This window comes from Myxocyprinus asiaticus, chromosome 46 (genome assembly GCF_019703515.2).
Source record: "Myxocyprinus asiaticus isolate MX2 ecotype Aquarium Trade chromosome 46, UBuf_Myxa_2, whole genome shotgun sequence".
Lineage (NCBI taxonomy): Eukaryota > Metazoa > Chordata > Actinopteri > Cypriniformes > Catostomidae > Myxocyprinus > Myxocyprinus asiaticus.
In genome coordinates, this window is record NC_059389.1 from 21657434 (window position 1) to 21674162 (window position 16729).

Sequence of the window (16729 nt, forward strand, 5' to 3'; positions counted from 1 at the left end):
TTTTGTCATTGTTAAGTTTGAGAAAATGATTGGTCATCCAGGTAATGATGTCATTGATACATGCAGATTAGGAGCTTGTAGGTAAGGGGGTAGTGGGTTTTGAACTAATGAGTCCATGCCGGTGGACGATGTGACCCAGGGGAAGCATATAAGTGATGAAGAGCAGTGGACCAAGAACAGAACCCTGATGGATGCCTTGAGAAACAGAAGCTGTAGTAGATTTTGACTGATGAATAGAGATGTAGTGTTGACGGTCAGAGAGATAAGAATTGAACCAGGATAGTACAGTACCAGAAATGCCAATAGCAGAGAGGCAAGAAATGAGTATCAGTGTTTCCCATTAATTACCTAATTTGTCCCACCACAGTTTCATAATGAACTGAAAATATTTTGACACTTCTCATAATAACATAAAAGATCTATAGCGTTGTGTTTTGTGCCGTTGCTTCGGCAAAGCATCTCACTCCCAGTCAGCATCTGAGGAGCAAGTTCAACACAGGTGACCATTTTGCTTCATTTCTTTGATGGCTCAAGTGTATGCTCTAGTCGATTTTGTGTTTTGACCATTTGTGAACTGCATTAAACTCCATCTCGTTTACCATGCTTTGCGGGTGTGACTTTTTCTGCCGTGTCATCACCATTCATATCTACACAACTAATGTGTTTGATTAAATTACTACTAGAGCACAAAATTGTTTACCAGAGCACAAAGTTCTTCATAGATCTAGCCTCTTAATTTTGCTCTCAAAGTGCATCAGATTGATGCATTTAACATGTAAAAAATTTTGACCCCCTAGAGCAGGGGTGTCAAACTCCGTTCCTGGAGGGCCACAGTCCAGCAGAGTTTAGCTCCAACACTAATTAAACACACCTGAAGCAGCTAATCAAGGTCTTCAGGAGTGCTTGAAGATTACAAGGAGGCATTTTGGAGCAGGGCTGGAACTATACTCTGCAGGACTGCGGCCCTCCAGGAACTGAGTTTGACACCCCTGCCCTAGAGCGTCCGAGGTCCATCCACCACAGCCTCACAAAGTCCTGTGGGAAACACTGGAGTATGCTGTGTGAGATTGTGTCAAATGCAGAACTGAGATCTAAGAGAACAAGAATAGTGAGGGCACCAGAGTCTGCGCCCATTAGAAGATCATTAGTGACTCTAATGAGTGCAGTCACTGTGCTTTGGAGTGGACGGAAACCAGATGGAAAATACTCAAAGAGCTTGTGTGAGGCCAGATAGGTTTGTAGCTGAGAGGCAACCACTTTTTCCATAAATTTGGACAGAAAATGGAGATTTGAAATAGGACAGTAATTTTTAAGGTCAGAGGGGTCTAGGCCGGGTTTTTTTAAAACTGGGGTGACAGCAGCAGTAAATACCAACAGATAATATAAACTTATTTAACAGAACATACAGTGGATATAAAAAGTCTACACACCCCTGTTAAAACAGTAGGTTTTTGTGATGTAAAAAATGAAACAAAGATAAATCATATCAGAATCTTTGCACCTTTAATGTAAAAATTACAACCTATGCAATGCCACTGAAAACCAAAGTGACACATTTCAGAGAAAAAAAATATAAAAATAAGAAACTTGCATAAGTGTACACACCCTTTTATAATTGGGTATGTGGCTGTGTTCAGAATCAACCAATCATCAAGCTCATGTGAAACAGTACATACTTGTCTTCACCTGAAGTGACTCTGATTAACTAATTTTTCTGACATCTTCTTGGTTGCATGCTATTACAAGAGCCATGGCCCACAAAGAGCTTACAAAGCATGAACGGGAAACCATTGTTGAAAGGTATCGCTCAGGTGAGGGCTACAAAAAATTTCCAAGGCATTAGATATACCATGGAACACAGTGAAGACCGTCATCAGCAAGTGGAAAAAGTGTGGCACAACAGTGACATTATCAAGAACAGGACGTCCCCCAAAATTGATGAGAAGACAAAGAGAAAACTGGTCAGGGAGGCTGTCAAGATGCCTACAGCAACATTAAAGGAGCTGCAGCTCTTTCTGGCAAGTACTGGTTGCTCCCTACATGTGACAACTATCTCCCGTATTCTTCATCTGTCTGGACTATGGGGCAGGGTGGCAAGACGCAAGCCTTTTCTGATGAAAAAAAAACATCCAAGCCTGGCTAAACTTTGCAACAAACCTATATCCAGTCTCCCAAAACCATGTGAAAAAATGTGTTATGGTCTGATGAGACTAAGATTGAACTTTCTGCCCAAAATTGTAAAAGGTATGTTTGGCATTAAAACAACACAGCACATCAGCAAAAGAACACCATACCCACGGTGAAGCTGGAACTGGGGCTTTAGTGAAGATGAAGGGAATCATGAATAGCTCCAAGTACCAGTCAAGTTTGGCCTAGAACTTTCTGGTGTCTGCTAGAAAGCTGAAAATAAAGAGATCTTTCACCTTTCAGCATGAATGATCCAAAGCACACATCCAAATCAACAAAAGAATGGCTTCAGCAAAAAAAGATTAATGTTTTGGAATGGTCCAGCCAGAGCCCAGACCTGAATCCTGTAGAAAATATGTGGGGGGACCAGAAAAGGGCATCTCCTGTTGCCCTTTTCTGCCCTCACAATTTGACAGATCTGGAAAATTTTTGCAAAGAAGAATGGGAAAATATTCCCAAGTCAAGATGTGCCAAGCTAATAGACTCTTATCCAAACAGACTGAGTGCTGTAATAAAATCAAAGGGTGCTTCAACTAAGTATTAGTTCAGGGATGTGCACACTTATGCAGTTAGGTTATTCTAAGTTTTATTTTATTTTTTTCTGAAATGTGTCACTTTGTTTTTCAATGGCATTGCATAGGTTGTAATTTTTACATTAAAAGTGCAAAAATTATGATATGATTTATCTTTGTTTAATTTTTTACATCACAAAAACCTGCTGTATTAACAGGGGTGTGTAGACTTTTTATATCCACTGTACATGTCACCATAGAGCTCCAGACTAACATATGAGAGCAGTGGCACCAGTGCCACCAAGTTCTACAGATTGTGACAAAAAAGTAACATTATTTTATATTTTATCACTGAAATGTACATTTGACAGTATAGCATTGATTTTGACTTGAAGCCTTATAATGTATGTCCTGGTCAGTATTGTTTATAATTGTTAAACATGATTTTAAACTCATTTAATTACCAAGGCAAGTGACATTAAGGGTTTTAATAGGGTTTTTCCACAGCCAAAGCCAGGTTCCGCATCTCACACCATGCTTCTCGCAGCGCTGTTTATAATCATTTTTGCTGCGTTGGTGAGACTGATCTGTGCTCGCGCTGCTTTGTTCATTCAGCAGGCTGATAATTGATCCGGGTAGTGGCTAGCGATGTTACATTCCGTTTTCTTGTATGAAACGGAAAACAGATGCATCGCATATAATCAATGAGTGCTGGCAAACTGTTGTTGAACCAGTGCAACCTCTAAAAAAACTTCAACGGCAGGAAAAATTGTCGCAAAATGCAACCATTTAGTCGCAGTCTGGAGCCCTATATTTCTACTACCTTTACTAAAGAAGTTATCCAAGTCAAAGGCTTTCCGCTAGAAGAGGTAGGTAGGTCTCCTGCTTCTCTGTTGTGTACACACACACTCATGAACAGCCTTTGATGGGCTGCTTTACGGTGAAGTCAATGTGGATAAGTGGGTGTATTTGTATGTATTCAGAGTAGTAATCGACCGATATGGGTTTTTTAATGGCCAATGCTGATATCCAGAGAGTAGGGTGGCTGATAGGCCGATACAATGGCGATATAACACACAATTTAATATAGTAAATAACAAACATAAAATTACTAAAAAATTTATTAACTCTTATTTAGCACTATATTTACTCAATTTCACACTAAACTTTAACTTTGTAAACAAGAATCTGAAAAAAATAATATTGTATTTTAAATGGTAGATAGCAGTTTCTTCTGATTTCTGTTTAATCATCAAATTTTGGTAATTGATTTGCACATGAAGAAATTGTTAATATATTAGGAAGAAGGAAATAACAGTACACACAGTAGACCAGCAACCATGGATGGCATGTCCACGTTAGCAATCGCATTTTCTCAAAAATATACAGAATCAAACCAATTGAACATACAGTGCATAGTGAATAAGACATTTACTAATAGCACACGTGAAGCGCTTTTACTTTGAAGTTGCACTCACGCACTCTGCTGCGGCTCTCATATGCAGACCATTTAAATAACACTGTGTTGCACACCGGTCTATTATTGTAGTAACATGATGGGACATAACAATAAAAACCATGACTGGTCTAGGGCTGCCCCCTAATAGTCGACCAAACGTTAGTCAATGAGAAGAGTCTTGGTCGACCAAGTTTTGATTGGTTGGTTGGTCACAGAAAAAAGAACTCCACAGGAAGTGGCGAAGTCACACAGTCAGTGACGGACAGACATGATCGTTTACATGGCTGGTCCATGCGGGACTTAATTATGACAGGCAGGAAATCCAAAGTGTGGGATAATTTTGAGAAGGTAAAGGATGACCCCAAGAAGGTGACATCCAAACTCTGCAGGCAAAGTTTCGCCTATCATTCATCGACCTCAAACATGGCTTATCATTTTTAAGTAGCCTAACGTTAGATAACCTAGATAAATATACGCTATTAGGCTTACCCAAGTGTTCGTGGGGAGTGGGGAAACTAAATTAGTACCTCTAATTTACTGCATGTTTAACTTAATGTGCATTTCTCTCTATAAATGAACAAAATGTTCAGACTCCTTGCTGGTTTTTCCAACGCATTCAGAATCATTACCGCTTTTGCCGGTGTCGCTGCGGCTTACTTCATACGTGCACTTGTAAAATTTATATTTTAAAGGCTCATTATTACGGTTTAGTATTTCTCTGTAATGTAGAACAGTGTAAGCAATGTTACTTATTCTTTCTCAGCCCTGGAACTCACACCATTTCCTGAAGCCGCCCAATATATAAGTAATTAAATTAATATCATAAACTTACAACAACTAGTCGACAAATGGCTTAAACTAACGACTACTAGTCGACTAGGAAAATCTTTGGTCGGGGGCAGCCCTAGACTGGTCATTTACATGTCTCAGTCGCTTCACACGCAAGTAGGCAATTCTCAGTGCCCTCAAGAAACAAATCGGCCAAAGGGTAAAAAGTATTGGCTGATGCGATATATCGAATGACCACTAATTTGGAGGGGTGGGTCCCTTTTGCTTCATACAGGTGTCCCATTTAACGGCACACAGTGTAGAAACCGTGCAACAGACTGGTTCTGGCAAGTGTTACGTTGAGTTGTGGATATTAATGAACCATGTGAAATGGCGACGTTACTGAAAGCATATAGGGGTAACACTGAACTGTACTTATTGGACAAAGATTAAAATCACTGGCTTTTATTATCATAATGATGGAGGGTTTATTTTCCTAAAGCAAGATTGTATCGGAGAGCAGAAATGAGAAATCAGGGCCACCATTAAGTTGTCTCGCATCCAGCAAGATACCTTGACCGACTGCATTACCAAGTCTAAAGCTTAAACAAATCTAAAGTTTCATTTTAAGGTGCACTCAGTAATTCTAATCCAATACACTTTTTGTCAAATTCTTCAGTCTGCTAGCTGTCTGTTCTGTGGGTGGGCTGAAAAAAAAAATCTAGGATTTATACACAGCCCTGGCTTTGTAAATGGGACAAAAACAAAGTGAATCAGACCGATCCACTCAACACTACTCCAGCCAATCAGCAACGGGGGTGGTTCTTGCACGTGCACAGGATGGGGGGTGGGGGCAGAGCGAGAGGGAAATTCATTAGAAGAGCAATGGCAAATCTGGCTGATGTGAACTTTCTAAACTCCACGGAGGACAAATGGCTGAGAAACAGACCAAGAGAAAAAGGTCAGACGAATATAAACTAAAAAAGAAGGATCATGATAAAGTCGACGGCTAGGAGCCGCGTCAACATCAGTGAGGCTTTTCAGCGGTGGAGAGACCTCAGAGAGATAAAAGGCTTGAAGACGGATGCAGAAGTTGCTCTTTTTCTTCTCGATAGGTGGGTAACATATATTTTGCTATGTTTCACAGAACCCATATATGCTGTTGTTGTGATGTTAGATTTAGTAACAGGAGAGTTGCGAATGTCTGGAGCTGGCTAATGGCTACATAGCTAATGTTATTTACATTACTTGCTATGCTGTTGTTCGCTCTAATCGTCTAATATTATTTGTCCGCACAATGTTTGCAAAGGGTTTCATAGCCACAAAGATTTAAAAACACATGTTTGGTAGCACCCTCTTTGGTAACTGTGGTTTTGTATGTGTTACTGTAAAATCAAACTAAACAACTAACTCTCGCTAGTTCTAGTTGCTGTTTTTTGTATGCTGTTTTTGTGCTTGCTTGTCTGTCGTTTATTAACGTATTAGATTATAATTTTGCTTCACTTCAGCTATGAGAAAGAGACCTCGACTTTCACGCCTTATAAGCCTGGTGCATCTAAACCATCTCCACTGCCCCTGTCAAGCCATATTTGTCTTGTGGTCAGCAAATTGAACTGTTACTGTCGTTCCCTTGGCAATACACGTGCATGAATTTGGGGGGCGGAGCTTCCAAAGGCGCACTGAAGGGAGGGGTGTGTTTGTTTTGGCAGCTGAGTTTGAATATCAACAGTGTTTCTCAGGAAGTGCACCTTTAAGATGTAATTTAGGGCAGTAAACTTTTCCCTGTGTTTTTACCAAGAAATGGCCATGAGCGAGGCTCAAACAAAATCCTGCATTTAGGCTAGACAGGAAATCGTGTTGTGGTTCTGCCTTTGATCTCATGAAGAGATTAGACCAACAGGATTACTAAAACTTGACCAGTGAAACGACCAGCCCAAAGTCACGGCCCATGAGAGAGGGATAAGGATATCCAAACAATAGAAACTACTGCAGAATCTCTTTACCCCTGAGTTTCTACATCTCAAACAAGTACTGCTATTAGCCTGTAAATCAAGTCTCGAAAATTAGCACTCGCCACCAAATGCCAATAAAACATTTCTGTTGGTGAGTAAATAGTAAACTTACTGGCTGGATGGCCAGTAAATTTTTAGAAATCACAACATAGCTAAGTTTAGTTTGCATTAAAAGAATGATAGTCTGACCTTTACTCAGTACGTTTACATGCACTTTAAAAGCTCGATTTTAGTTGGACTTAAAACAATTAGCTTTAAGACATCAAGGGGAAAAAAAATCATACCAGTTTGTTTTTGCATGGGCAGCCGCGTTATTGTGTTTTTGCCACAAAACACCGGCGCGATATGCGGAAGGGGGCAGAAAAGGACAGCACTCCCCCCGATCAACAACTTTTGGGCCAGTTTCTATGTAAAATCCCAGTCCGAATTTTCTTCCCAGTCCGCCCCCGTCCAGTACGTATACACGTTAATCAGACAGCAAATGTGCATGACACTGAGCAAATCACAAGTTCCAAAATCTATTGATAGCCTTGTCAAAGGATATTTTTCAAGTTTTCAATACATTTTGAGTCAAAATTGTGTTCGGCTTCGTTTCGCGGCCAGCCCACCGGGAACAGTCCCGGTTCTCCCTATGGCCAGTCCGCCCCTGCCCCAAGCTGAATTAATATGTACGTTGTTTAATATACAAGTATTGAACTGAGGTTGGCTAACACGCTAAAGCAAGCTGCAACAAATCATGTGTGTTTGAAACGTCAGTTCCATCAGCTGTTAAACAGCAAATGCTTTCGTGTAGTAAAAAACATTAATTGTTCCATTTGGGATGATACTACACAAATTCATTCACTACATGGCTGAGTGCATAGTGTATTTATGTGCATAGTATGTCGTTTGGGACACAGTTTAGGTCGAATATATCAGCATTACATCGGCCATCATTAGCCATTCAAGTCTAGATATCGGTATCAGTATCAGCAGGTGTGGCAAATCGCTAGCTCTGGCCCCTGTTTACGCTCATCTACTTAGGTGTAACATCCAACAACAACAAAAAAATCATAATGTCAGATCATAACTCCAAGTCTTGCCTCTTGTAAATGAATACTTGAAAACTTAATACACTTTTTCGGTGGATCTGGTCATTCAGGTTATTGTTACTCAATCAAACAAACATTATTCACAGCATAGCAACCCATGAGTCATAACAGAGAAGAAGCACATTCCTGGAATACTGACACCTGTTGCAAGTTCACCTGTTGTGGGAGGGGCTAAGGGCGTTATAAACAGGTGTCAATGAAAAACCACGCCTAACAGAAACTGTTTCAGTGTGACAGCTCATCATTTACACTTACTCCTCTTTAGTTTCTATTGGCCTAAACGAATAATGACTACTTCTTGTTAAACAAGAAAGTTCAAGTTCCTAAATAGTCACTTTTACATCACACGTATTTCATAGCAACTTCAGGAGAATTGAGATAATCGCCAAATGCATTTATCTCCCTGACATATTTTCAGAAATCTTGCGAAATTATTCCAGTGCTGTTTCAAAAGCTAAAATTGCACACACACACACAAAAATAAATAAATAAATAAATAAATAAAAAATCAAAATTGTTTAAAACGTTCCCATGTAATATTTTAAACCGAGAGAGGCGTCGTGAAACTAAATGACTTTGGAAACCACTTTAGTTAAACAGTTAACCACCTAGTGCCTCCGTGTCACAATTTCACAAACAGAAGAGATCAATCCCAAAACAAAACGTTAGAACATAAAACTAGAGTTGTATAAAACTATACTGTTAGAACAATAAGTGAAGCTCCAAAACTAAAGCACATATGGGCTAACGTTAGCGCGTTAGCATAAGTTAAGGAATCTCCGTTAGCTGAGGGTACAACACGCGCAAATGCATGACCTCAGGCATCGATGACACACATTTTTACAGCTTTGGTTACAATAAATGTCATCTTTTATCTCTAACACCAGCTGTCAGTGTATCTATCAGTTAACAAAACGTTATTAAACGAGCACAAACCTTATTAGAGGCAGCCCGGGCAGACATTTTGTTCCCTTAGCTGCTCGCGCTGAAGCAAGTTGAGGCTAAATGTTGTCGCCTCAAATAAATAAATAAATAAATAAATAAATAAACAGGGTTGTATCGGCTTGATCAACACCTGAGAGGTCAAATCCGTGTTTCCTCCTCCCCTGACCCGTGTGTCAGGCTAAAGCGTGTTGTGATCTCTTATAAAGGTGAGCAGCAACATGTCACATCAGCGTAAAGTTCTCTATGTACTGCCAGCGATCACCACTTATTGCTGATGAAGCGAATATATTTCACAATTTTTTTAATATAAAACGTCCATCGTGGTGTACTATAAGCTGTCCCGGTGTTTAATATCCGTTTAGAGGTGTGTTGGTACACCTGCGAGGAAGTGGAGAGCGGGATGTCGTGTTTAGTCCTGTGCAGCAGTACTAGCGGTAGGATGAGATGAGCTCTGCTCTCTTTCCCACAGCACAGCAGTGACATGTCTGTCAGACTGGACATTTCCATTTGCATCTCTCCAGGGGTGGGAAGTTCTGGGAACACAGCAGGTCAGCAGCATCCCTAACTGGGATGTTCCACTTTGCCATGGTGTTAAGCATTAGGGTTATTGATTTCATAATTACTGTGAATGTTTGTGAAATATAAGGTAAAATATTTTTATGTAAGCACATATTTTATGTATTTTTTCCTTCTTTTTTTATTGTTAAAATATATACGATATATTTAACAGGATGGATGGATGTATGGACGGATAGACAGACAGATAGATACTTAGATAGTCACCTTCGGCATGCTCACTGGGGTTCTAAATACAATTATTATTTAATTATTATTTTTAAACAATACACAATCGTATTTTATCAAACTACACAATGATGACTCTAAGACATTATAGATATTACAGTTTTATCTTCTGTTAATGCCTGATCTTCTGTAAAGCTGCTTTGAAACGATGTGTGTTGTGAAAGGTGCTATACAAATAAAAATGACTTGACAGATAGATAGATAGATAGATAGAATGATGGATGGATGGATGGACATATAGATAGATAGATAGATAGAATGATGGATGGATGGATGGACATATAGATAGATAGATAGATAGAATGATGGATGGATGGATGGATGGATGGACATATAGATAGATAGATAGATAGATAGATAGATAGATAGATGACAGATGCATGGATGGATGGATGGATGGATGGATAAACGGATAGACGGATGCATGGCTGGACGGATGGACGGACAGACACACAGACAGACAGACAGATAGATAGATAGATGGACAAATAGTAGATAGATAGATAGATAGATATTTCTACTTAGATTAGGTACTTCTATTTGTAAACTTTTCAGTCTCATTTTGGTAGTTTTAGCTATCCCCATATTGGATAGATTTACCATCAGTCAGAATGTAGAAATTAAACCAACCATTGTAGCCCTTCACATTGGATTACCATGTAGGTGTACAATACACAGCCCTCCACAGGCAAGAAATTGTCTAGACTGAGGTTATATTGCTTCAATAAATGTGAGCAGACATGTAGTGCAGTGAAACAAGATGTTTAAGTTATTTAGTACAACCAGACCAAAGAGAAAACAGAGCACTACTATGGAGATGGAATTGTTTCATACTGACATACAAATGGAAAGAGATTCACAAATAGACAGTTGGCTCACAAATAAATTGAATGAAATCCACAAATAAATGTAAGGGGTTTCACAAAAATGAAATGAATTCACTAATAAAAAGAATGAGATTTATAAATATATGTTAGGATTTTCACAAAAATAAAGTGAATTCACAAATAAATAAAATGAGATTGTGAAACTTCATGTGAAACCAAATTATTGGCATAGCAGATTTTGTACACTGTGTAATATAGGGTATTAATTTATGGTTTGTGCTCCTAAGATCATCAAATATGATTAATGTTTTATAAAGACACTATCTGTACTACTGATCTTTTGTGTGTCTGTTTGGATCTGCCATAGATAGAGTATGATAGAGATAGATAGAGATTTAGTGAAAAGGTTTTGATGACACATTTCAGTCAAGAAACTTGGTTAGAGTTAAAACAGCATACTCATACAGTCAGGCAGGTTAGTTATAAAGCTAATAATCAGGACACTCTACAAATGGGCAATTTTCAGCTGTCGACATTTAACAACACACTGCACATGTTTGTAACTGACAGAAAATTATATGAACCCTTAAATGGTTAGTTCACCCAAAAATGAAAATTATCCCATAATTTACTCACCCTCAAGCCATCCAAGATGTATATGACTTTCTTCTTTCAGCCAAACACAATCGGAGTTATATTAAAAAATATCCTGGCTCTTCCAAGCTTTATAATGTGATTATAAACTATAATCACTGGCTTCCGGTAACGGCCGTCCACACGTTCTGTGGTGAGAAGTGGCGAACGCGGAAGCGTGCGTTGTTTACAGCAAAGGAAAACGGCGAAAAGAAGTGAGTTCCTGGTCGGTGTACTCCGGTTCAAACAAATAGGGCTGGGCAAAAAACTCAATCTCCTCTTCTCTTATATCGAAATCCTCAGATATTTTTCTTTAAAAATCCTCTGCGCTTCTGCGTTTGTCGCTTCTCACCGGAGCTTATGCTACACCTATGTCATATGCTGGAACTCGACTCTCTCGTGAACGCATGGATGGCCGTTACCGGAAGCCAGTGATTATAGTGTATAAAGTTATAAATATGGATATGTTTCATACAAAAACACATCGCTTCACTTCAGAAGGCCTTTATTAACCCCCTGGAGCCATATGGATTACTTTTATGATGGATGAATGGGCTTTTTTGGGCTTCAAAATCTAAGGTACCATTCACTCCCATTATAAAGCTTGGAAGAGCCAGGATATTTTTTAATATAACTCTCATTGTGTTTGGCTGAAAGAAGAAAGTCATATACACCTAGGATGGCTTGAGGGTGAGTAAATTATGGGATAATTTTCATTTTTGGGTGAACTAACCCTTTAAGTCACAGTATTCCTCTGATGGCGTCCATTTCTTTAAAAGTTTGTGGCCTTGGAGCTTATCTGTATGTGCTTGATTCCATGCTCATGAGAGCTGTGACTCTGGTCCCGCCCTGATAGTAAAACGAAGTGTGACTGGTTAAAGATAGAACGTGCTACGATTGGTCCGAGTAATGTGGCCGTTATCTGATTGGCTTGAGTAGACGATGGGTGGAGTCCACCTATTTGTAGATTTGTGTGCACATCTTGACACTAGATTTGTTTCAAAATTGACAAATGCGTGTAGTGATCCACAAAAGCACAGGAAGAGATTCGCAAATAAATGCGCACAATTGACAAATGAATGCTGGACAGAGTTGTGCTTGTGAGTTAAAAAATATATTTGTAAATAATTTTTTATTTGTAAACCTCTTTTTATTTATTTGTGAATTCACTTTATTTTTGTGAAAATCCTAACATATATTTATAAATCTCATTCTTTTTACTAGTGAATTAATTTCATTTTTGTGAAACCCCTTACATTTATTTGTGGATCTGATTCAATTTATTTGTGAACCAACTTTTTATTTGTAAATCTCTTTCCATTTTTATGTTAATTTGAAACAAAAATAATCCCATACACTACCATCCAAACAGAGGAATCTTTTCGTACCCTCTTTTGTTGTCAGTTGTAGACTGCTCCCCCTACAGTTTCCCTATGTCCACTGCTATTCTTTATCTTACAGTTTTAGAGACTGACCTCTCACATTCACACTGAGCTCTAAATGGCAGCGATGCGAGGTCAACCCACCTGTCACATCTCAGAAAAAACAAGATAAATTGCTCTTGAAACCTGTGTCTCTGTGTGGCACAACAGTCAGCTCTCTTAAAGATTTATAGCATAATAAACAATTCATTTTTAAATAAAACAGGATTGGTGAGTTATAATTATACTCACAATTCACTAAATACTGCTAACTATACATGAAATATATAAAAAAATTAAAATTGTGAATAAAGTCTTCCATGCATTTCACATGAGGAGCGCTATTTGTGTGGCGTCTGGAGTTGCTGCCTATGAGAGTGTTCCAAATCACTCACTTATAAGGTTCCATGACCGTTAGAATGCTGCTCTAAGGAAGCTGCCTACTGTATGTAGGCAGCTAGGCAGCTCTCTAGGTTTTGAACCAGAGCTGGGGTGTTGACATGTCATTATCATTAGCTGCATACGCAGAAAACGAGTGACGTTGCCAATAATGAATGTCCTCCATCTGCTGCATGAGCTCTCATGCAGAAAGAGCAAGTGAACGCAGACCAGGCAAAACATACAGGAGAGAAGGGCTGGGAAGAGACCGTGAAGGACACTGAGATAATCAGCAGAATGAGAGGAGGTTATTACCTAACCTGTCTTTCAGGGCGTCTCCTAAGGGCTGTGACATGTGTTAGCCCTTCTGAGTGACGTATAGAGATGTACAAAACTACAATCGAGACAAACTCCAAAACAAAACCCAACCACAGAGCAATGTTCAACATGAAATAAAAATTGACCCAGTTTACTTTCTTAATAAATGTCCCTGGTATTCTTGTGCATGATTCATTAGTGCATATTATTCTAAAGAAAAAAATTTTGTTTTCATTACTTCAAAATCTTAATAACTTTCTCATCTGAAACAACCAAGTCTGAATGAGAACAATTTGTTCACTCAAAAGATTTAAGACCACTGATTCGTTTACTAAGGAAAATAACTAATAATTGTAACCTAAGGGAAGCATAGGTTAATAATAGGCATTTCCTAATCTGTGGGCTTTTTCAAACCGGGGTGGGTGTTTCTTTATTATCCAATTAAAGTAGGGAATCTCAATATAGTAATCAGTGGGCATTTCCAAACCAGGATGGGAGTTTCTCAACTATCCAATGAAAGTGGGGAATCGCAATGCAGTAGACAAACTATGTAAACCATTGAAAAACGGCCATCCCGGTTTGAAAACGCCCACTGATTGGGAAACGCCCATTTTTATTCTGCAGAGACACTAGTCTCGCCTAAGGGGCTGTACACACCAAATGTGTTTTAGCTCCTGTTTTTCAATTGTTTTCCAATGCAAACATGTGCTAGACTGACTATTGCGTCGCATCTTGCTGTTTTTTTTTTTTTTGTCAAATTTGTTTAAATTTGTTCACTAATTAGTTCAGTCATCATTTCTGCAGACAACATCTTTTGGCCAGTCAAGTAGGTTGCAACAAATTGTCATCTTTGGTGTGTTGAGTGACTGTTTAAATCATTGATTCAACTGATTTGTTAAAACACCCTGATTTGATCATTACTGATATAGTGGATTCGTTCACTCAAAAGCTGCATTCAGATACACCAATTCTTTCATGAAGGAAACACAAATAATAATTGTTGCCTAAGGGGCCGTTCACACCGAATATGTTGTTGTGCCTGTCCACGCTGTTTTTGAAATGTTTTACTATGTAAACATGTGCTTGACGAATGTCTTTGACCGTTGCGCCACATCTCGCTGTTTATTCAGTATCAGATTCATTCCGATTTGTTCAGTCACCATTTCTGCAGATTAGATTTATATGCCAGCCAAGTTGGTGGCAACAAGTAAGCATCTTTTGTGTGTTATGAATAGTGACTCATTAAATCATTGATTCAACTGATTCGTTAAAACTGACTGATTCGTCAGAGTGGAAGTGAGCGAGAACGATTCGTTCACTTAAAATATTTATTCAAGAACACTGATTTGTGCACATTTTGAACAAAACGCAGTTAATAATTGCAGCCTAAAGCACAAAATTTACTTAAATTTTGACGCGAATGTTCAGCATCTGCGTACAGTTGAACGCGAACCTGTCAAATATCCTCAATTTAACTGTGCGCGCATAGACATGCAGTTGGCGCATGACACGCTGGACTGTTTCTCTTCAGGAGATATCCACTGTTGTTGTTTTTACCTTCGTCTCCTGTTATTTACCAGCAATTACATCTTCTTCTAGCACTTCTTAACAGCAACGGCTCAAATGTGAGTGTTGTGACCTTGTGGACCAACTAATTAGTGCAAATAATTCCAGGCGCATGCGCATTCTGGGCGTTCAAAGACACGTGGTTAGAAAAATCGGGCAGCATGCGTTCAGTCCATGAGCACTCTGCTGATGGTGAGATTTGTGTCACGCATCCTGTACCCCAAGTATACAATGGGCTAAATGGGCTGTTCACACCAAAAGTTTTATTGTGATTTTAAATCTATCTCTCTCTGTTCGCATTTGCTGAGCTTCTTCATCTGCAAATGTATAATACATAAATTAGCCTACGGCACTAAAATAAATTTTTGATGGCAATCGATTAAAGTCAAACTACGCAATATTAACATATTGATTAGCTCAGTTTTAGGTCATTAAAAGTTCAGTTCTATTTAATGCAACACATAATAGCCTACAGTTAAGATTGTGATGCATTAGATTAGAATGATTATATGATTATTCAAAATATTTAATAGGGGAGAGAGATTTTTATGTATTACTGACCTTTATATTTTCTCTCCACATGTGAATGGATTATCATCGTGTTTTCTGGACACGTTTAGGATTTCACAATGAACCTTTGATCGTAGCAATCACCTCCCCACTTGTGTTCTCCTTCGCCATCCCGTCATTAATTTTCAATTACACCAGTTGATGTAGGAATAAAGAGATGAGTAAAGACGAGTAAAGACGCTGACTACCACACCTGGAGTCGCCAGGGTGTGCTGAGTGATTCCAGCCAGGCTTCCTAAGCAACCAATTGGCCCGGTTGCTAGGGTGGGTAGAGTCACATTGGGGTAACATCGTAGCGGAGAATAGCGTGAAGCCTCCACACGCGCTATGTCTCCACGGTAACGTGCTCAACAAGCCACGTGATAAGATGCGTGGATCGACCACCCGGATTGAGGCGAGTCACTACGCCACCACGAGGACCTAAAGTGCACTGGGAATTGGGCATGCCAAATTGGGGAGAAAAAATAAAAGAAATGAGACACGAGCATGTAGTTAACTCAAGCTTTACCGCAAGCTTAACTCAATAATAGGGAGCATGAACACAGAAAGCGAAAGTAACACTCACGCTGGAGGTCGAACATTATCAAGTGCCGCTAGATTTTTTATTTTTTATTTTTTTATCACATTCTTTATGGTTATATCAGAAATTCCATCTTTCCTTCATGCCAATAGTGTTTAACACTAACACGTGGTGAATTATTGCATTAAGGGCCATTAACAGGTGTTGTGCCCGTGATGGAGCATTAGTGGAGGGCTCCTGAAGCGAGAGAAAACAATTACACTCCAATTTTTTAAAACCCGCTCCTCGCTCCAGGCAAAATAATGCCACTCCACTCCTCACTTTGCTTCCACTCTGCTCCACTCACATACTCTGATGTAAACATGTGCTAGACAGACGTCTTTGACTGTTACACCACATCTCGCTGTTTTTCAACGTCAAATTTGTTCAAATATTTTACATTTTACATTTGAAGTTACAAAGAACTTCAACTGTTACAAACACATCGAGAAATAGTGCAGTGTTCTTTTATTGGAAGGTCACGTTGGTGTGAATGGCCGCAAACATGTTTCACTTCAAATCCTGATGGATAAAATTAAGTCCCACCTTAGATTATATTCTGCTGAAAATTCTGTTTCTTATGGAAATATGTCACGTTACTGAATTTAAATGCATTGCTAATGCCATTTTGTGTCTTTAACAATTAAAAAGTAGGTGAATATGTGCTTTCAAATCATTC

The 16729-nt window shown here is 39.0% G+C and overlaps 1 protein-coding gene across 12 annotated transcripts in view; it reads right to left on the reverse strand.

Annotated features, from left to right (window-relative positions):
• Positions 1–16729, reverse strand: part of LOC127435738 (tight junction protein ZO-1-like) — a 155868-nt gene that overhangs the window by 95223 nt on the left and 43916 nt on the right. For 2 of the 12 annotated variants that reach the window (XM_051689378.1, XM_051689377.1), the window contains exon 1: positions 8966–9402. The exons of the other annotated variants lie outside the window; for them this stretch is intronic. In XM_051689378.1, coding sequence (XP_051545338.1) covers positions 8966–8992 — 27 coding nt within the window. In that variant the 5' untranslated portion in view covers positions 8993–9402. Of the gene's footprint in view, positions 1–8965; positions 9403–16729 lie in introns of those variants that run through there. 12 annotated transcript variants of the gene reach the window in all.